The sequence below is a fragment of the Tachypleus tridentatus genome, chromosome 12, assembly GCF_004210375.1.
Source record: "Tachypleus tridentatus isolate NWPU-2018 chromosome 12, ASM421037v1, whole genome shotgun sequence".
NCBI lineage: Eukaryota > Metazoa > Arthropoda > Merostomata > Xiphosura > Limulidae > Tachypleus > Tachypleus tridentatus.
In genome coordinates, this window is record NC_134836.1 from 25219894 (window position 1) to 25243350 (window position 23457).

Genomic DNA, 23457 nt, shown 5'->3' on the forward strand with positions numbered 1-23457 from the left:
CGTCCCTAATTTAGTAGTGTAAGACTAGAGGGAAGGCAGCTAGTCATCACCACCCACCGCCAACTCTTGGGCTACTCTTTTACCAACGAATAGTGGGATTGACCGTCACATTATGGGAGGGCGAGCATGTTTATTACCCGCGACCCTCGGATTACGAGTCGCACGAAGTTAAACCATTAAGAATGGGTGAAGTTAAGCCATTATAGGTTGAAATGTTATGTTTTATTTATAAAACACAAACATAGATTTACACTAATATCATTTTATTTCAATATTTAAAATTCAGTACAAGGTAATATGTATTCATGGAGCTCGGTATTTACAATTTTAAAATGTTGATAAATACTTTATGTAAGAAGTGAATTAAACAGAAATTCAGAATTTCCTTTTATCTCAGATTAAAATGTTCAATTTTTACCTTGTATATTTTCCTCCCTTATTTTTCCAAAATATGTTTGCTTACTCAAATATGTCAGAAATTTTAATATTTATAAAATAATCCTAGCTTAGATCATTTTATAAGCAAATAATAATAATTTATTACAGATATTATAAATACCAGTTTATTTATTTTTTTTTGTTTCTAGAGAGATGGCTTCCCATGGTGGTTCAACTGTAATTCTGAGGGCTTATAACGCTAAATATCGCGTTTCAATACCAACGGTAAGTAGAGCACGGGTAGTTTATTGAATAACTTTATATCTAAAAATAAACATTAGAAAAAATACAAACACAGACTTTTTCTCATGTGGCGCTATCTTCGATTTAAAGTATTCATCCTACGGCATGTAGAGCTCTCTGCCGTTTAAGCATAATCGATAGTTCGTGTAGTATTATGATATGATGTCACTAAAATTAACGCGAAATATATTCGTTATATTTTTATCTTATTATTATCATTTCAAGTGATATTTAAACAAAACAAAAACACATATAGAAAACCATTGCTGTGTTCTTTATGTATCGTAAACATTTAAGCATCACAAAGATTGTTTGGTTTTGTTTTTAATTTCGCACATTGCTACATAAGGGCTATCTGCGCTATCCATCCCTAATTTAATATTGCAAGACTAGAGGGAGGGCAGCTAGTCATCACCACCCACCGCCAACTCTGGGGCTACTCTTTTACCAACGAATAGTGGGGTTGAGCGTCACATAATAACGCCCCCACAGCTGAAAGGGCGAGCATGTTTGTTGCGACGGGGATTTGAACCCGCGACTCTCAGATTACGAGTCCAATGCCTTAGCCACCTGACCATGCCGGGGCCTAGAATTACAGCTCTCACATGAAAATCGATGAAACATTCAGTTCTACACCAGATAGAAGACTCAAGTATAGTTTTTACGTTTGTAACACTTTGGTATATAATATTACTTGTATAATACAATATTATATATTGTATATAATATTATTTATACTAACTATTTCTAATAACTATTAATATAATTTCTATTTAAATATATTTGTGTAAGAAAAGAGTGGTATCAGTCTTGTTGGCAAAATATCATATATTTCCATTTAATTACTTCTAAATTAAAATTAAAATAGTGGGATTGACCGAAACATTGAACTACGTAATGTAGACTCTCAGATTACGAGTCCGATGCTTTAACCCACCTGACCATGCCGGACACATCACAGGGAACGCAGACTTTCAGGAAAATATTTATGCGATACTGGTTTGTACGGTGTTACTCTGATCAAATATAGGTAATGTTTTTAATAATATATGGCATAAGAAAAAAAAAGGACTCAACACAAGTCCAAAGGCCTCGTCAGTACTGGATATAACACATATAGTATGGTTGACATAATATTATATATTCTTTTAAATTTAGTTTTTGTCATAAAATAACTCTCATGCGTAACTAATATCCATAAACCTTATTGATAAGTTACATAAATTACGCCCAGATTTAGGAGTAGGAAGTTTTATATGTTACTTTGCAACAAAAACGTGAGTTTCTTCTTTCCTCTGTAAACAAACGATACATATTTGTTTTAATTGTTTTTGATGTAAGGTTTCTCGCTACACGTTCTCGTTATAATTACTTGAGCTATGTGCTTGGCTTGTAAGTATTTTCCACATCATATATATTACATATTCCAAGTGACGGTAGACAATTCCATTTCTTTGTAGAACAAACCCTAACTGGTGAGGCCTTGCTCCTTCTTCTCCACAATAAAAAACTGCTAAAACTTACATTGGCCCCTAATTAGATTTTTAATTCCTTGAACAGCCTAACTTAATACCAACACCGCATCGTTTTATTTAGTTGGGAATGTCATTTTAGATCACTGGAATTGAGTGTGAGCTAGTGTCATCTATTAACTGAAATCATAATATTCATTAAGATTAATTATGCTTATAAAATGTTGTTTCAGAAAAGAAATTTCTTCTTTTAACTTCTAAATTTAAATGTAACTTCAGATTACTATGTGTTTATATGCTGACAATAAAAAATGCAGTTTTACATAATAAAAGAAATTATTTCTTTCTGAAATAATCACAATGTTTATGAGCTTAACTTAATTTTGACACTCGCTTCATCTATATTACACTTGTTTAATGATTGAAAAAAAATATGTATATATATTAGCATTACATGAATATTGAGCGTTTTCATTCTTTCATTCTTATGATCTATTAAGCCAATCCTGATCAAATGCACAAAATTCCATAGCTTATCATACTTACTTGTTACGTGTATGTAAAGTCATCACTTTTTTAGAGTTGTAAAATACAAAACAGTAGATTTCCATACTTGTTTATCATTAAAAGTGGGAGAATGATATGAAAACACTGTACTTAAGACAATACATTTTTAATAATAACAAGAGAACTGATGACTTACGAGCAGCCATCTTATTCATTCGCAATTGAACCCTGAAAAAGGAAGATCTATTCATGTTTTTAATTTATCTCATTTCTTTTCATACGAATAGCTTTTTGATTCCACAAAGTTTCTTTATATCTTCAACTACGTGTAGTTTTTTAATCCTACAAAATTTCTTAATATCATCAACAATATATGGATAATTTTCAGTTGTACATACCATCATTCCTACCTAATATTGTAGGATGTTAAAAATGCAAGTCAACTAAGTATACATTAACGTCTCCCTGAAGTTATCTGAGTTTTTTTCTTTTATTATACAGTATTTTGTTTTTTCACACGTTTATTTATGCTATGAAAGACTCGGTGACAAAAAGTAATAAGAAGGAACATAAACATTTTCTGAAATGGCATTTTATTTGTGTGAACTTTTACCTAAATATATAAAAATAAAGCGTACATTTCATATTGAATTTCCCTTATATGGATATAAAGTGATATTAAACAAAGAGGAAAATATTGCAACGCCATTACTTAGCTAAATGTAAGATCGTTTACTTCTACAGCTAGTATATTGCACTAGAAGACAAGGTTTTTAAATTATGGCATGAATTTATATATATTAGTTTAACTTAAAAACATTTATGTTACAAATAACAAAGTCGAATTATTAAACGTCATAAGATGTTTCGTCAACTACAACTGAACGATAATGTTGTTTTAATTCCACTTTTATCAAGCTATTAGAAGCGCTCTACATATTCTTTATGGTGGGGAGAACAAATTAAATGTATAATCATATAGTAAAAGTCTGAAGTAAATCTTACTTTTACTAAATGTTGTTTTCTTTCTACCTTTCTCTTTTTTGTCACATTTGAAACGTCAAGATTTATCACAACAGTTTGAAACTCGACGATAATAACTTATCAAGTTGTTTCTTAAAATTTATTATTAAATTCATTAACTCGAAGCAGACAACACTAATCATCAAGAGTTAAGCAAAATCCACTGTGGATTCAATCAACTCTTACAAGAATTAAGTTAAATAGAATGGATTCAGTCAACTCTGAAGACCTTTAAGAGATTTCGTTTTCATAGACATTGGTATATGGTAGGTTTGTTTGTTCTTTTTTTAAATTTCGCTCAAAGCTACACGAGGGCTATTTGCGGTAGCCGTCCCTAATTTTGCAGTGTTAGACTAGAGAGAGAGAGCAGCTAGTCATCACCACCCACAGTCAACTCTTGAGCTACTCTTTTACAAATGAATAGGAGGATTGGCCGTCACATTAAAACGTCCCCACGGGCTAAAAGAGTGAGAATGTTTGGCGTGACGGGATTCGAACCCGCGACCCTCAGATTAGGAGTCGAATGCTCTAGCCACCTGGTTATGGTAAGATTTAAATAGTTGCATACTTGATTTTACTCGGGTTTACCAGATATTTCTGAAATTAGTATTTAGGTTGAATTTTGTAACACTTCCACGTCACTTTTCTTATTGTTTAAGTTGCATATTAGAACATTTGCACTAACCTCTCTCATTGGCACTGTATTTTTGGCACTTTTGTACACCATCCATCTTATTAGAATTTAAGTTGTATTTTGGAATACTTGCATCTCACTTCTCTCATTGGCGTTTAAGTTGTATTTTGGAACATTTGTACGCTATATTTCTCGTTAATGTTCATTTGCATTTTGAAACGTAGTTCAGTATGTCAAACATAGAAAAATATCTCAGATAACGATATAATGAAGCATATATTTATGTATTTAATTTTGCCACTTAAACGAAAACAACAGTTTCACGTTAACGAAATAGAAACTGTGAAGTAGCTTTAGAAACTGTTAGGCATTCTAAGGTTAAGCCTGACTATGATTTTTAACGTCATATAACCAAGTATCTTCCATATACAAACGTTTATTTCAAAACAATGTTTCCCTTCTGAAGAATTATATTCTTGAATAATATATAATCTTTAGATGTTTCTCTAAACCAACTGATACTTTCTGTCCCTAGACATCGATACAACTGAATAGATAAATAAAAGAAAACTATAGTCTTAAGCAGATTTAGGCTTAGCAAACTAACTCATCAATTCAACTTCAGATTTCTTCTCATTTTTAGGGGAATGAGCAACAATGGTATTTAACTGAATTGCATAGTCAAATCCGTTCTAACACATTGCATCTCACTAAATATGCTGTTATTGTTGTAGTTACAGCTTCCCATATTAAAATCCATATATTCAGACGTCACCTGGGGATATTCTGGTGAAACATTGTATCTAATCTCTGTGGTTGGTGCTTTCGGTGCATATGATTTCTGTTCTTCATGACCTGATGGAGAAGATCGACTGTTAAAAGCGAACGGCCACGTCTGAAATAAACAAAAAGTATAACAAGTTATTGTAACAAAATCCACTATTACGATATTTTCCATTACTGTGATATTAACAACTTGAGTGAAACAATACTTTCACCATATGATGATCGATAGGTTGTGTGATACTACATTACACGTACACTTATAACAATGTTAATTAAATATTTCTTTATAGGCTATGTAAAGATTCCTAGTGAAAATACTCTACTAAAGAATTTCAGGTTACTGTTTGTATACTGCAAGCTGCTTCCAAATGTGATTTTCTATCAATGTCACAGTTCAGCCAGTTGACCAGTTTACGAGATAGAAACTTCAGATGAAATACATTTTATATAACTTATGTGCATACATCCTAAGCTGACGAAGCATCATGTGTTAATTAGTAACTAGATCACAGCTCCATTATGTACACCTCTGTCAGTCCTGCTATTAACACCAACATGATATGGTCTTTATGTACACCTTTGTCAGTCGTGATGTCATTGTCAATGTAATAACACATTTATTTACACCACAATCAGTCCTGCTGTTACCATTAGTGCAATAAGACCCATACGTTCATCTTTGTCAGACCTACTGTTATCACCAGTGCAATTAAATATTTATGAATAACTGTGCCAGCCAGCATCTTTATAATCGACTTATAAGCATTTATTACCAACAACTTACGTTTGATTGTTTGTTGAGCGTTTTTTCCCCAAAGTGACACAAGATAAACTAAAGATAAAGCAGCTTGTTAAGATTATCCACCGCCAACTCTTGTTTGTAAGCATAGTGTAATTGACCGTTAATCTATATCCTACCCACGGACTCTAAGTATGTATTGTGATCATGCGAACGACGATCTCTCAGAATTAAAGTCCCAACATGCTACCCACTTGGCCACGCCTGACTCCTAACATCGTGAAGCTCTTTTCAAGCATCGTAGTAATCATTATGAGTATTGTTCTTAAAATCCTTACCAGGAACGTATTTCTCCTTGTTACAAACAAAATAGTCAATACGTTATTAACAACAAAACTTTCTTAAATATCGCTAAATAAATGATCCGATTGACCGTTATTTTCAGTTCCGTTTTCGCAGCCCATTTGATTTACATATATATCGCTAATGTAGGCGAAGGACACTTCGTGAATATAGTGTTTTAAGAATAACATTAATTAAAGTCTATTTCGACACTAGAGATGTCTTACTTTTACGAAATGTTGTTCTATTTCTATCTCTGACCACTCAGACGTCACCAAGCACTCATCTAATCAGAAGGTGTAGACAAAGATGTAGAAAGAATGCTACTTTTGAGGAAGGGGGAAATGAGTATCGAAGTGATAGTGGAGGACATGCCTCCTCGGGAAAAAATACCGTGTTTCTCCGATAATAAGACCTACCCATAAAATAAGACCTAGTGTGATTTTTGGGGATAGTTTTAATATAAGCCCTACCCTTAAAATAAGCCCTAGTTAAGAGTGGCAGGAAGAGGAAAGAAAAAAAAAAATAATTTATTAATTAGTTTAATAGTTAGTTAATTAGTTTGTTTAAGTATTAATCAGTTAGTTTAATAGTTTAATAATAGTTTATTTTAAATGGTTAGTTTAATAGTTTTACTTTATAACTTCATTTTTTTAATATATCAAAATAAGACATCCCCGAAAATAAGCCCTAGTGTCATATTTTGGAGTGAAAATTAATATAAACCCTGTCTTATTTTCGGAGAAACACGGTATCTATACTTTCAAGTTAAAATGGTGCATTTTGATGGTATCCGAGGCTGTTTTTGCACCTGTGTTTTATACACATGTGGGTGTAATCTAGGGTGTGCGATCGTTCCCCTCCCCTGCACGCCGATTGCAGCCTCAACTCATTTAGCACCCTATTAACATTTTGTGAGTTGATGAGTTGAAAAAAACAAAAAACAATTCACTCCAACCACATCTTGGTGTCTTGTAGTACTGGACCACAAGCTGTATAACTAATGTCACAAATAAAAACAATACGACACATCAAATACAGCTTGATCTATTATTAAACTTTAGTCGCGAGCTTCCTAAGACTACCAATTACATTAAAAAAAAGAAGTAACCTTCTAATAATAAGTTATTACTATTATCATTAATAACCGATTTAAGTAGCGCTAAACAAGAAATGCTAAGACTATATTAAAAACCAAAACTTGAGGTTTTCAAGTAATAACAGCTCGTGACTTTAGCATGTCTTTTTAGCGGATAGCACGCGCTAGTGTGGCACGTCAACATTATAGTGTTCACAAGTTGATAGTCGACAGCTGTCCAGGCGGAAACATTGCCACAGAAAAAGGCGCGATACAGCTGGTGGCAAGCAAAGTGCAAAGAAATCACAAGCTTAGGCAAACAAAAACGAATTTAGCAGCTAGGCTATATAAATATTTGAAGATAAACAAAACACTGCGGCGGAGAAGAACGAAACACGTACAAGTCATCACTGTAAATATGTTCAGTTGGAATTATTACAAAAGAAACATAATGATATCCAAATATTTCAACTTTATTTATGGTCAACATTAGAATCTATACGTGATTGGTAAAAGACTATAACTTATTAAAGCTCAAAAACCTCCACATCCGTATTACTCTCTGTCCATATCTCTATCTTTTCACAACTTAAGTTCAAAAACGATGAACAACAAACCTAGCATTACACAAGTATAGCTCCTCCGGAATATCTACAATACTGTAAACCTAGCATTACACAAGTATAGCTCCATATCGGAATATCTACAACACTGTAAACCTAGCATTACACAAGTATAGCTCCTTCAAAATATTTAAAATATCACAAACCTAAGATTAAACAAGTGTAGTATCTACAAAAGATCCGAGATTCCCTAAACCTAGGATTAGACAAATATAGTTGTTTGTTTTTTAATTTCACGCACAGCAACGAATAGTGGGATTGACCGTCGCATGATAACGTCCCCACAGCTGAAAGGGCAAGCATGTTTGTTGTGACGGGGGACAAATATAGTACCTTCAGAAGATCCACAATACCATAAACCTAAGATTAAGCAAGTTTAATACCTTTAGATCGTCCTCAAACTCATAAACCTAAAGTTACACAAGTAAAGTACCTTCAGGACATTCACAAAACAATAAATGTAACATTTTAAACTTTTAAGGTGATCCTAGTCGTTAAGCTACACATATTAATATGTATGTCAAGTCTCCCTCTGGTTAAAAAAATACGAATGTCTAAACTAAAAAGATCGCGTATAATACTATTTATTTCCTGGATTGTGAAGCTTTTTGAGAAATCTTATTACACAAAGAAAACTGCAGTACATTACACTTAAAATTCTACAATTAACAGTAACGTATTTTTTGATAACACTGCACAACAATTTTGTTGAAAAGTTTTGCTTCCTGAAATGTTTTTGCTGATTGTGACAGGTACCTGGTGGGTATGCACAAATATAGTTTTGGTTTTGCTTCATCACGTAAGAACTCGAGAAACAGACAGTTAACTGTTTACCGGTAATAACGTATTTAATTGCGTTTATGTTTCTAATACGCTATTAAGTTCAACATAATTAAAAGTGTTTTGCTCCTGATTTTCGTTTGTATTCAATGTCCGGTGCATCACGTTGTAGCGTCCAACAGTAGTCAGCAAGCATTGACGGATTCCAGTTGTCCTGATATCGTTTTTCCATTATAGGAATGTCCTGGTGAAAACTGAATATTTCGATGAAACGGTACGTGATTGGCAAATTTTATATGATTTTCGAGATCAGCAGCTACAAATCTATAAGGAGCACCCAACGGTGTTCAAGAAGCAAAGAAGTGTTTGTTGTGCAGCGTAATGAACGATATTAATATTTATAAGTATGGACATTTCTTTATTCATTGATTGTTCTTAATCACCAAATCTTTCCCAGTGATTTTTCTTTTCCATAGCTTTTTCCATGAAGATGAGATGGCTTCCTGTCCTTTATCGACACTTGCTATGTTGGCACTGAGTGAGTTCATTTCAAGGGAATTCCTGATGGATCTGTCTTTGGAAATATTTTGAAAATAATCTCGATATGAGCCTCTAGATTTTCAGCAGGTTCAATTAATTTGTGTGAAGCATTATTTTCTGAAGCTAACAACGTACCCGTTTCTCTCGCTAATGTGCTTCCATAAACCGTAATTGGTTTGAACCACCTATAATTTGGGACTCTGCTTTATGAAACTTAAGTTTGGTTTTATTTATTAGCTTGTGTTTTTTCTTGTTGCTACTAGAAGTTCAGTATCCGGAGCTGTTATTGTCATACAATTCATGGGAATTTCCTAGGTTTAGACTCAAAACTGCTCGAGAGAAATCTATAGAAGTAATTCTGTGTTTGGGGGTGAAGTATATTCCGTATGTGCAGTCATTAAGTCAGTTAAATGCATAGGGTTCACTAGACAGCTTCCTCTAACGGTATACACCTACTTTGCTTTATCCTAATCTACGTATCATCAACTGCTAAAGTATATATAATGTGCCAATAAATCCATGACATCACGTGGAGCATCTGATTAAGATAACTGGGCACGTCTTTCCGCCTCGTCAGCAAGTTTGGATAAAGTCTTGTTCTTAATCTGCTTCTAAGTTTTTCTTTAGAAACTCCTGTCCGATGTGACACACCAAACATATCTGAGAAAATTACCACTAATGTTTGATAGTTACTATGCCTCTCTGTTGGCTGGTGTTGCTTAATGTTGTTAAGTCTGGTCTATCTACATGAGCAGCAGGATGAACAGCATGCTGTGCACTAGTCACTACCTACACTCTGAAGATTATTTCTAACTGTATTTTTCATACAGTATATTTCTATTATAATCTGTTGCTCTTTTTCTATAGAGATTTTTAAACTGTTCTGCTAAACTATATAACTTAATGAGTGATGACATGGCTCCAGAGAGGTTCTACAGTCATACTTGGTATATCAATAGTGATGAAAGTGTAAACTAGATGTATTCTCCTACTCCACATTTGCATAACTAATGGTGTTTTAGGTTTTAATTCTTAAAAACGTAGAGAGTGAGAGTTGTAGCTGCTATGATCCTCATGCTTGTCAATTCAGTTTCCAGATGTTTTATCCTAGTGTTGAGGGTATTTTGCAGTCCGGCCCAGCATGGCCAGGTGGTTAAGACACTCGACTCGTAATCCGAGTGTTGCGGGTTCGAATCCCCGTTGCACCAAACATTCTCGACATTTCAGCCGTGGGGACGTTATAATGTGGCGGTAAATCCCATTATTCGTTGCTGAAAGAGTCGCCCAAGAGTTGGCGGTAGGTGGTTATGACTAGCTGCCTTCCCTCTAGTCTTACACTGCTAGATTAGGGACGGCTAGCGCAGATAGTCCTCGTGTAGCTTTGCGCGAAATCCAAACCAATTTCACAGTCTGTTGGTATCTTTTTTAAGTAGTTGATATTGTTGCTATAATCATTCAGTACATTATTCAGTAAATACTGAATATTTACATTATTCAGTAAATATAAATATTTATTTATATTAAATAAATATAAGTTATTGTTATATTTCTGAACGTTCCTATAATACGTGTAACATTGTTCCCTGATGGATTACTGATATGACTCGGAGTATATAATGCTAAAATTCAGGATTAATTGCTTATAATGAACAAAGCATAACTTTGTGCATCACAAAAAACAAGCAGTCTTCGGCTTTAGTGCAATAATCCTTCTGTACATTTTCAATGCTTCTTCAGGTTTGCTGTCATTAACTTTCTAAACACTTCTCATGACTTCTTTGAACATATTATAATAATCCTTTTATATTTCTTTCAAATTCAATCTGTACATTTTCTACCTTGTTTTCCATCAAATTTTAATTTTTTTACTTTATAACTTTTTGTTTTTTCTTTTTGATCTAATTTCAATTTTCTTTATCTTTTTCTTAACATTTTTTCTCATCATTTTGTCATTTCCAGCAAATTTTCGATCTCGCTTTGAGCACTTATAATCCAAACTGCATTCGAAATAGAGATATTTTATTTTTACTAAAATAATAATATTGTCATAACAGTTTCTATCGTTAAGCGGCATCTTTCCGATTATTCTGTAATAAGAATAACACAAAGTTCACTTCAAAAAGGATATAGTTTCTTCCACTATAAGTGAATGTTCTACAAACTGAATTTCTAAACCTAAGTACACTGGATTTAACAGAAAGTACAACATTGTTATCGAGCCATTATTATTCTTCAGAAATATAACGAAATAAAACCTTTGTTTCATCTTGGTGATGAGGAAGGGGTGTTCATAGACACAGATAGATAAGCTTTTATTAAATTGAGAAAAAACACTGACAAAAATCAAATTCTTCAAAATGTACAAACAGCTCGACACGGATAAATACTTTCTGGAAACTGTACATTTATGTTTTCCGTTGATACTGTTGCAGAAGTCCACTGGAGACGGCAAGTTAAAATATTACCTAAATATTACCTAAAATACCTCGTAATTCATAAAAAAACACCTTTAGGCTACAGCTTCATTTAATCATACCTTCCACTGGCATAATGGTATGTCTGTAGACTTACAACGCTTGAAGCCAGGTTTCAATATGCGTGACGGGCTGAGCACAGACAGCCCATTGTGTAGCTTTGTGCTTGATTTCTTCATAAAAAGCTGAGTTTTTGACTTTGCTTTACATATACACTTTTGATACATTAAGAACGATTGAAATAATAACTTCAATATATATTTGTTACTTTATAGATGTAATAGATATTTGTTACTTTATAAACTATTTTATGCTGATTATACTGTGAGCCCAGAACGGCTGTTGCTGTAATTTTATAGTCCAGAAATAAATGTCGGAATCCTCATGATGACATTCAGAAGCTGAATATTGAATAACTTATCGTTGGTCGGTTAATTTAATCCAACGTTTGTCTCTTACAATGTATCTTAATTTCTGCTGTTTTAACTCTACTCACGGTAAGTTTCGCACCATCGAAGGCGGCATGAACAAGAATGACTTTCGTCTGATTTTCCTCTACAACTTCAAACTTGGTCGAAAAGCTGCCGAACGAAACTACACGGAACATTAACCAGGCATTCCGCCATAGATCTGTTACTGAACGTATAGTTCAGCGTTGGTTCCAAATACTTCGACATGGAGATGAGAGTCTTGAAGACCACGAAAGTCTTGGAAGGAAGCCATCCTTAGAGAAAAACACATTAAGTGAAGCAGTTAAGACAGACAGACCATCGTTAAACAGTATGTGAGCTTGCAAAAAGCTAGGCACAAGCAAATCAAGTACTGACAACCACCTGAGTGCAATTGGAAAGGCGGAAAGGTTGAATAAGTAGGTTTCGTATGAGCTGACTGAAGATCAACAAAATCGGCATTATGAGACCTGTCAAGAATGACGCTCCAAAAATTGAACAAATTGGGAATCGAGGTTCTGCCTCATTCCCCTATTTCCCAGACCTTTCCCCTACAGACTATTATTTTATTAAACACTTCGACAATTTTTTTACAATAACGCTTTCAAAAACCAAGCAGCTGCAGAAGAAGCTTTCAGGGAGTTCATAGGTCATAGAAATTCTGATTTATACAGCAGGGGCATAAACAGCATCGCTACGCATTGGCAAAAGTGTGTTGAAGCAAATGGTGCTTACTTTGATTAAAGCATGTTTTACAACACTGGTTTATACTTTTCCAAATTTCGCAGTTCAAAAGCGACATTTATTTCTAGACAATATAATACTTCGTTAATGAACTTGTTGCTGTTATAGTTTAATATACTGGTTTTAGTAAGTTCTTTCAACAAGACAGAGAAAGGGGACCCTTCGAGGATGTTTGCCCTCGGGCCTGTGGTTGCTCCCAACGTTTTTGCTGACAAGGCAAGATTAAAGTTCTTAAGATACCATACAGAAGATAATATAAGTAACTTATTATCATTATTTAGCACCTTATGCATAACCAATATATCGGTGTTTGTGTTACATTTTTGTACAATAAGACTGATAGTAATTATTTATATATTAGTCAGGTGGACTTCTAGTAAAAAGAATACAATAGTTCGGTTTGGATTTTTTGTTTAGAATTTTGCGCAAAGCTACACGAAGGTTATCTGTACTATCCGTCCCTAATTTTGCAGTGTAAGGCCAGAGTAGTGATTCTCAACCTGTGTGCCGCGAGAGATTGGCAGGTGTGCTGCTGTGTTTTTGAAACACATTCAACTTTCTTTGAATTTTACAAGCAAGTCGAACACATTAGTTAATAAAAGCTACTATAGAGACACTCTAAAACCTTCCAAAACATTCGATGGTTTTCATTGAACTCGAGCACTGAGAAGTTAATACTTAAATTTCATTCTCGACTGCAACAGTTCGACTGTTAGTTTAATTGTGGTGCAACAAGCGCTTCGTACGTCATAAATAATGCATCAAACAATCAAACTGCTTTCTGGAATACGTTCTCATTCTGCGGTAAGCTACAGCTACTACGCAAACTGAAGCCACACTTGGAAACAAAACATTCAGCTGTGAAGGATAAGCCAAAAGTATACTTCGAGAATCTCGCGGCTCAACAACATGAACAATCAAGGAAGCTCATGAACTACATGAAGCTGCCCGAAAAAGGATTGATTGCAAGTTATAAGTTTGCTCAGTTGTTGGCAAAAGGCAAGAAAGTGCATACGGAGGTCGAATCAGTCATTGCGCCAGCGTTAGCAATCATCGTTGAAACTATGCTTGGAATGGATGCCGCCAAAAAGGTTAAGCAAGTTCCACTGTCCAATGACACAATTTCGCGCAGAATTGTAGACTTGTCGTAGGATATGAAGGATCAAGTTTACGAACACTTCAAAGCGCCTGAAGATGAATTGTCTCTGTTATGGTCTCTTCAAGTTGATGAATCTGCTGACGTTAGTGGAAAAGCTGAAGTTCTGGCTTTTGTTCGATTAATAAAAGATGGAAAAATCGTAAACGAATACTTATTTTGCAAAGATTTTGACATTTTCAGTTGGTGAATGAAAACATTTTTCTCTTCAAATTACATTGGAATAAAGTTTATGGCTGTCCTTCAATGCAAGGAAAAAAAAGGGATTCGTCACTCTGGTGCAAACAGGATTGTTCACTGCATGATTCACAGAGGTGCTTATCTCCAAATCTTTGCTGAAAGATTTGCAGTATGTTATGAATCAAGTTATTCAAGCGGTGAATTTCATCAAGTGTTGGCCACTTCAATCTTGACTTTTCTCTCTTCTCTGTGAGGTGATAGATTCAGAGTACAAAAAGCTACTGTATCACACTGAAGTTCAATGGCTTTTGGAAGGAAAGGTGTTAAAGCGTCTTGTCCAACTAAAAACTGAAGTAATTTCTTTCTTGGAGGTTGAGGAAGCAGGTTTTGAATTTTCTTTTCATGATGACATCTGGTGGCTGAAGGTTCAATTTCTCTCCGACTTATTTGACAAATTAAATTCTCTGAACTTAAGTCTCCAGGGGCCATCTGAAAACATTATTACTGCAACGTTTAAACTGAAGGTCTTCGATGAAAAGGTGATGCTGTGGAATAATAAGAATCTCGAAAGGAGTCCTTGATTGTTTTCCTTCTGTTAACGAATGTCTGTCAATGAAGAAAATTGTCCCTCAAATTTTGAACACATTAAGCAAGTCAGAAAAGGTTGAGAATCACTGGGCTAGAGGTAAGGCAGCTAGTCATCACCACCCACGGCTGACTCTTGGGCTACTCTTTTACCAACGAATAGTGGGATTGAACGTACCATTATAACGCCCCCACGGCTGAAAGGGCGAGTATGTTTGGTGTGAGAGGGATTAGAACCCACGACCCTCAGATTACGAGTCGAGTACCTTAACCACCTGGCCATGCCGGGCCGGTTTGTTGTTGTTAAGCGCAAACCTAAATAATGAGCTATTTGTACTTTGTTAACCACGTTAAGTCTGCAGAGTTACCACTGAGCCACTAAGGGGCAAAATACAGAACAAGAAAAATTCAGTCGCTTGCACAAACCGCTTACCGCCGGCGACGAGGACTTTCACGTAATGTAATAATCCATCAGGTCGGTTGACCTACAACACACAAAACCATTGTCAAAAAGCTTTTTATAGAGATGTTTATATTATATGAGTTATTGTGGTATATAAAGTCTTAAGTTGTGCTTTCGAGATGCTGTTATTTATATTATAAAATGTATGAATGTATCTTAGAATACATAAAATATTGTGACATTGCCAGAGATACGCATACAAAACGTTCCCATTATTTGGTATGTGGGATCAATTTATGCATTGAACAACTTAATGTTCTAACTAATAAACATGCACCTTGAACAAGTTTCGTGGAAAAAATTAAACGTAGATCATTTGGTTGATGCATTTGTTGTAAAATTTCGAAAGGTGCCTGTTTTCATTACAAACGTCTCTGGATGACTTTTCAAATACTCTGTTAATTTCGCTCTCCTTTATTTACGCTTCTTGTCAATAAATGCCACCCCAAAATAACAGAAACTCTTATTTACCAGAGTAAATGGATGGACGACCCTCCGTGGTCCACTGTCTTCCGTCAGGATCTGTCGGAGGTGGGCGATGTAACTCGAAGCAAGGCGTAATGTATCGAGCTTTGAAAGTTTTGTGTCGGCTGGGACCCATGGAAGTGAAGTCTTGAGTCTTGAAAAAGCTTTACTCAGAACTCTCATTCGCGCCCTCTCTCGGGCATTAGCAGCATTTCTCTGCAGAGGCCTGTTCTTCTCAGGTATAGTTATGTCCTCTTCGCAGTCTTTACGTTTTCTAGCCATTCTTGAGCCGGAATCCGTAGATTTGTCTAAAATTAACGCGAAACAAAAAACTAATCTCAATAACAGACGAAATTTATGGAGTAACAATTAGTAAAAGTTTACAACGTTAATAAGAGTCTGACATGAATCACGATTTTTGAGTTTAAAGATCTATACTTATCGCAGGGCACACAGAAACTAAATTATTAATTTAATAACAGGTGCATCTTAAAAAAAAGGTACAAAAACACATAACACGAAATCACAAGTCACGTTTCTTTTTATCGTGTTCAAAAGGACATGTTAATTGCCTGTGATGAGGGTATTCAACTCGAGTCGCGGGATCGAATTCTGTTATCGAATATGCTCATCATTTCACCCATGGGAGCGTTATAAAGTGATAGTTAATCTGACTATTCGTTCGTAAAAGTAGTTGGTGATGAGTGTCGCTGAATGTCTGTCTTTTCTTTTGTCTACCACTTCAAGATTAGTGATGGGGAGGACGGATAGCTCTCGAGTAGCTCTCAAAATTCAAACAAATAAGAGTGTGGTAAAATATGTATATTCGTTCTAAATTCATAAAGCAGTCAGTGCAGTAAGGAATCCATAAATATACAAATGTGCGTGTAACTCAGAGTTCTGAGGTAGAAATGGACAGTAAACTTGTGAAAATGCTCTTATTATTTCCTTTTCAAACAAAACACGACAGTAAAGTTTAGAAATCGTTGTCGTAAAACTTTCTCTGCCATCATTGTCGTCATAAATGGGTTGTCGTTCGCAGGCAAATCGTCTAAAAAATGTTTAACGTAGTTTGATTGAATTAAATAATTACAACAGAAGTGATAAGACTTTTTCTACCATATATATGACTTAGAAATTAGGGTTACAGGCTGTAGATCAATAGTCTAAAGCTCGAGTTATAATACCGCTCAACTCGTTCCACACTTTCATCTCTTGATATGTTGTAGGAGTGACAGTCAGACCTATTATACGATTAAAATTTGGACTAAGCTCTTTTAGCGGTGAGTGATTCTGACTGATTGCCTTCCTTTGATTACTTATTTGAAATTAAGGAAGACTATAACTGAACCAATGAGGGCTCTGGCTTGTTCGTGTAGTTTACATGCACATAAGTCATAACGTGTTAATACTACACTAACAACAAGATTCATCTGAAGTCAAGGACTTAAACTTTCTTTCTTACAGCTAGATATCAGAATACTCATATTCTGATTTAATTATTGCATTTATTCTCTTAACGAAACGTTCAATGTTTTTGCCGGCAGAAAATTTGTACTTTGATGTACAGTTGGACAAAAGTAATATGACGAATTGTCAAAGCAAACATTGTCTACAACAGAACAATCTATATAAACAAATCAATTGTTCTCTACAGCAGAACAATTTATATAAAGAAACTAAATGTTGTCTACAACAGAAAAATCTATTTAAAGAAACCAAAAATTCCTTACAACAGAACTATTTACATAAACAAAACAAACATTCCCTACAACAGAACTATCTACATAAACAAATCGAATATTCCCTAGAACAGAACTATCTACATAAACAAACCAAACGTTGCCCACAACAAAATAATGTATATAAACAAACGACACTCTGCATACAGAAACACACATATATTGTCTTTTTTTACATCTGCCATTTTAAACATGCGCTGGGTCAGTTTAGAGACTTACAAAACTAAAATCCTGGGTTCGATTTTTTCACGAACAGAGTACAGATAACCCATTGTGTAGCATTGCACTACGAAAAACAATATACACTGTAGTGTTTATCATCCGGTGCAGTTTTCTACTTACCACTTTCTCAACTGTTAATATTTTATTAGTTTATCATGCGAGACTTACAAACTCGTACATATAAGTTGTTAAACCGATACATTTAAAAACGTATGTACATAAACTGTACCAAACACTGCATCAATAAATCTTCTTTTTAGTGAATGAAAATAAACTTTGTTGTTTTTTACGTAATTTTCTCTTTCCACCATCTCTAGAGGGATGAATGACGCTCTTGTCGCGATTTCTCAATTTTAAAGATTAGCGATTTTTTTTGCTTTGTCTTTCTTACACCAGGCAAGGTTCTATCTCCCCACACAATGTTTTACTTTCAAATCTGACCTCAAGCAACAGATTAATATTTTTATGTCTATACACACAGCCAGACTTGTAACACTACACACAATAACCTGGAGGTGGTGTTGGGCCGTTGAACTCCATCTTATTAACACGTGCATCAAGCACCAAAGGCTATGGGATTCGAAAGACAATGATTTTATGCCAGTTCTTAAGAAGTTTGACAGTTTAATTCCACATTTCAACCACATCCCATGGAAACAATCTGATTTTGAATCTGATTTCCTTGTTTTCTCTGAGGTATCACGGTTGTATTAAATAACTAAAACAAATGTACAGTGAACCAATATAAATATTTTTATCTATCTCTCTTTCCATCTGTCCTTTGTCTCAAGCTCATGTAAATCAACCATATACCCCGTGTATACACACCACATACGACAAACAAGAACATGAAAGACACAACCTCTATTTTTTATTTGTTTTACTTTATTAATGTATATATGGCCCAGCATGGCCAGGTGTCTAAGGCGAGCCACTCGTAACCCATGGGTCGCGGTTTCGAATTACTGTCGCACCAAACATGCTCGCCCTTTCAGCCTTGGGGCGTTATAATGTGACGGTCAATCCCACTATTCGTTGGTAAAAGAGTAGCCCAAGAGTTGGCGGTGGGTAGTGATGACTAGCTGTCTTCCCTCTAGTCTTACACTGCTAAATTAGGGACGGCTAGCGCAGATAGCCCTTGTGTAACTTTGCGCGAAATTTAAAACAAATCATACCATGCATATATAAAATTAATAATATTCCAAATATTGCCACAAAAACACGCAGATTAAGGCAAAATAAAATCATTATCTCGATCAAAGTGGTTTGTGTTTGCTATCTAGTATAGAACAAAATAAGTAAGAGTTATTCTCAACCAACAAGTGTAAAAGAAACAAGTGAGAGTTTTTTCTCAGTCAACCAGTATAGAACAAAATAAGTAAGAGTTATTCTCAACCAACAAGTGTAAAAGAGACAAGTGAGAGTTTTTTCTCAGTCAACCAGTATAGAACAAAATAAGTAATAGTTATTCTCAACCAACAAGTGTAAAAGAAACAAGTGAGAGTTTTTCTCAGCCAAGAATTTTAGAACAAACAATTAAAGATTTTGCTCAACCAACAAGCCGTACATAATTAAGAAACATGTCTGGTTTTATCAGTTGCGTTTAATATACAGGATTTCAAGTGTGTAATGGAACTTCACAGATCTCAGAAGTTCAAAAATCAAATTGATAATGATATTCTAAGGTACGATGAATGAAAACTTTCTGTGAATACTTACATCTCACGAGAGTGATGAAAAACGAAGTTTATGTTTCCAGAAGCAAAGGAAACGTTCGACTACGGATCACCACACCAAGTTTGGCATGTGAAGACCCATTTTTTATATATATATATATATATATATAGTTTATATGGGACAATTTTTGTTTTGAAGTGAAGCATAAAGCTGCACAATGGGCTATACGAGGGCTGTTCAAAAAATACGCGGACTGACGTCATAAAACAAAATGTACTTTATTTAGAAGTTACAGGTCTGGGACCCCTTTAAAGTACTCCCCTACCCAACGCACACACTTATCCCAACGGTGTTTCCACTTGTTGAAACAGTCCTGGTACGCTTCTTTTGTAATGTCCTCCAGCTCCTTCGTCGCATTTGCCTTAATATCGGGAATCGTCTCAAATCTTCTTCCTTTCAAGGGTCTTTTGAGTTTGGGGAACAAGAGAAATCGCAAGGAGCAAAGTCAGGTGAGTAGGGTGGGTGGGGAAGAACAGTGCTCGAGTGTTTGGCCAAAAACTCACGAGTTCTGAGGCACAAATTTCGCAGCAACGCGGTGCATCTTCAATTTTTCGGTCAAAATCTCGTAACAAGATCCAACTGATATCCCACACTCTTCAGCAAGCTCCCTGACAGTCAGACGTCGATTTGCCCGCACCAGGGTGTTGATTTTGTCGACGTGTGGGTCGTCAGTTGACGTGGAAGGACGTCCAGGACGCTCATCATCTTCAATGGACTGTCGACCATCCTTAAAACGTTCATGCCACTTGAAACATGCCGTACGCTTCATAGCAACATCACCGTAAGCCGTGTTAAGCATAGCAAAAGTTTCAGTCGCAGATTTTCCAAGTTTAACACAAAATTTCACAGCAAGTCGTTGCTCCTTCAGGTCATTCATTCTGAAATCCACCAAACGAAAAACTCGCACTTCACTTAAAACCGCGTAGCTAATACACAAATGAAGATATCTGCAATCGGGAAATGGTGTCGTAATCAGCTGATCTGTGCGAACCTAACGACACCAAGCGGATTCCCTTGGAACCAACTGGAGCCGCGCAATTCAAACAGTCCGCGTAATTTTCGAACAGACCTCGTATGTGCTCTGCCCACTATGGGTATCGAATCCCGGTTTGTAGTGTTGTAAATCCACAGACATATCGTTGTGCTACTGGGGTGGACAATCCGACACCCCTGTTTTTAATTTATAAGGTTTGTGTAATATTAATTCACAGCTACAGACAGATTTTTTTCCTTGATGTTAGCCCTAATAGTAATAGTAGACGTAGATGAACAAACACAGATGGAACAAACAGACAGACGTAGATGCAAAGAGAGGTATAGATACATAGATAGACGGAAAAATACGTAATGATATAAAACACTGACAAATGAGCGGACAGAAAGGATGAACTAGACCTATAAAGTGACAAATAAAACAGTTTAAGAGATGAGTAGAAGACTGCCAAACAGGAATCGGTAAGCAGGTGAATAGAGAGTTAAGTGGTTATTGATAGTTGCAGTAAGTATTGCAGAGAAAGCTACCTTGTTTATCTGATAAACTATTCCCAGCTCTTTTAGAAGTATTCATCCTCTATAAACCTTTATGGATTGGTCAATATTTTATTTCTAGTTGAAATTTTCATGGACTTATTTTGGTTGCACAACACTTTATATATAAGTGTGTGTGTGTATGATAGTTAAGATACTGTACATTTTACCTACGTTACACATTATAGTCTTTCTGATTAAGGTTTGATTGTTGAACTTCCATCAGAATTGTTCGAGGGCTATTTGTCACTAATTTATAAACGACAGAGTAGACAGAATACAACTAGTGAATACTATCTAATGCTAACTCAGTCCCAACAAAAAGTGGAATTGACCATCACTTATAATGCCCTCACTACTGAAATAGTGAGTACGTTCAGAAACGGGATTCGATCCCATAAACCACACATTGCGAATTGAGCACCCAAATTATCAGATCTCTAATTATTATAACGGAACGAAGGGTAAACTTTCAGTTGATTATATAGACAACCAGATATACATAAAGAAAGAGTATCAAACAAGAGCACATTATGCACATACCTAAGAAAACTACCTGTTAAACGTAGAATTTGCTTCCATGTTCATTATAAAGGTTGGGAAGAAAAGAAACCATCAAGTTACAGAGCCATCTACCTGTTGTTATTTAACCCTTTGTAAGTTTGTACCAAACTTACCTTTGTTGACGTCTTCGTGAAGATATTTTCAGTTATATCACTTATTATTTGTGCTTTTTACACATCACGACATTGTATACAGATTTCTCTGGAACTGTAGAAGAAGAAACACTTCGACATTTCTGAGTCTGATAATGATGCACGTCGTGAGAACAACTCTCGTTCAATGTTACGTTACAGTTGCATGTTTTAAAGTTTTGTGACAAAGCGTTCGACGGTGCTAAGAACATTCGTAGTTGAACAGCATTTTAAACCTAGAGTCCTTATTTCCCACAATACAACCTGTACGTTGTTCTTCTTATTTGGGAAGACAGTTTGCAACTTGCACTACTTTTTTTAATGTACGAAACGTAAGAAATGAATTTAGGATTAAAGAAGGAAACAGCAGCGATATAAGTCCGAAATTTTCCGTGGAACTTGTAGCATCTTTTAAACTTCTTTCCAAGACACTGAAACCACGCCTACTGTTACGCTTAACCAATCACAAATGACAAACACGAATAATAGGGCTGTTGAAGACAGGGAGATAAGAAATGTAGCGGGTAAATGGAAGAATCTGAGAAGAGAAGGAGTGAAGAAACTGACTAAACTTATCAGGAAGCTCTGCATTTAATAGGGAATGTATCGCGTTTCAAAGTGGGAGCCCGAATGACGGTCTGAACTGAGCAATAGAACTAAATTTATTTTTCACAACATGTTGGCATCTCAAACAGAAAAGGGCAGTTCCAAGATATATAATGATGTTTTAGAATTATGTACACGAATACCTGATGTTTCTTAATACAGATTGATATCGAAATGTTTGCTATGTAAAATACGGAAAGAACTACCTGACTGTGCTTACTACATATATTCAGTGTCCATACTACCCATGTTCAGTCCTTTTTACGTTACAGAAGTGTCGACTCTATCAAATAACTCAAGCCATCTGAACTCATATAAAACCAACTCTTCTCGATTTGCTAAATTGTCCCACTAATAACCATAACATTTCGTTATGTCAACAAGCATGGTGCAAAAACTCGTGGTATCAGAGTCATGCAATAGTATTTGGGTAATTGAAGAAGCTTCGGGCAAGTTTGTAAGTAAAGTTAAGCAAGCCTAATGTATTTGTTGTGACGAGTGTTACGTATTACAATTTCATTTAGCCTAAAACTCAGATAAATGATAATTTAAATTTAGAAGTTAATTAAATGTCTATATATATCATATTTATTATATTTACCAACAAGATTGATACAGACAATTTTCTTTTTTTAATACAAATAAATTTTAATATACAAACAATAACGATTTATAATAACGGTTATTTTAAATAAGGATTTATATACAAATGCTTTACAAACAATGTTAAGCCTTCTATCCGGTCTGGATATCTTATCGAGAGATCATGATGAGCAAATTAATTTTAAGTTTATATAGGTGCAATTCACTTAATGGGGAGCTAGCTAGCTCTGCGTCATGTTTTCCGCTGATGTAGATATAAATATACTAATGTTTGATGAGAATCCACTGAAGGTAAATGGTTTGTAATGTTCGAAATATATAAACGTTCCTGGTCAGTATATCTGAAGTTCTCGATTTATAAGTGTTAATCACAGTTATAGATTCCAAGGTATATAGTATACAAAGTGTAACAAACCAATTATTTTTACTGTCTCTTGGCGCGTTGGTAACATTTATACGTGTGAGAGGAGAGTTTCTAGAAATTTCAGCCTGCACAACAATATAGACGATACATGTATGTTTACGTACAACACATATATTGTTTATTTTTACACTTGAAAATTTTTTACAGTTTTATTGAATAGGTGGGAATTTCGCAGTACAG

General features: G+C 35.1%; 1 protein-coding gene across 1 annotated transcript; it reads right to left on the bottom strand.

Moving 5' to 3' along the window:
- Positions 1-3242: 3242 nt before the first annotated feature.
- On the bottom strand, positions 3243-22043 carry LOC143235250 (transcription factor 21-like). The gene is made up of 3 exons (XM_076473210.1): positions 21627-22043; positions 15728-16029; positions 3243-5212 (listed from the first exon to the last, which is right to left on the bottom strand). Exons 2-3 carry the CDS (start codon positions 16001-16003, stop codon positions 4982-4984), a joined length of 507 nt encoding a protein of 168 aa, XP_076329325.1. The 5' UTR covers positions 16004-16029; positions 21627-22043; the 3' UTR covers positions 3243-4981.
- Between the last annotated feature and the right edge of the window lie 1414 nt (positions 22044-23457).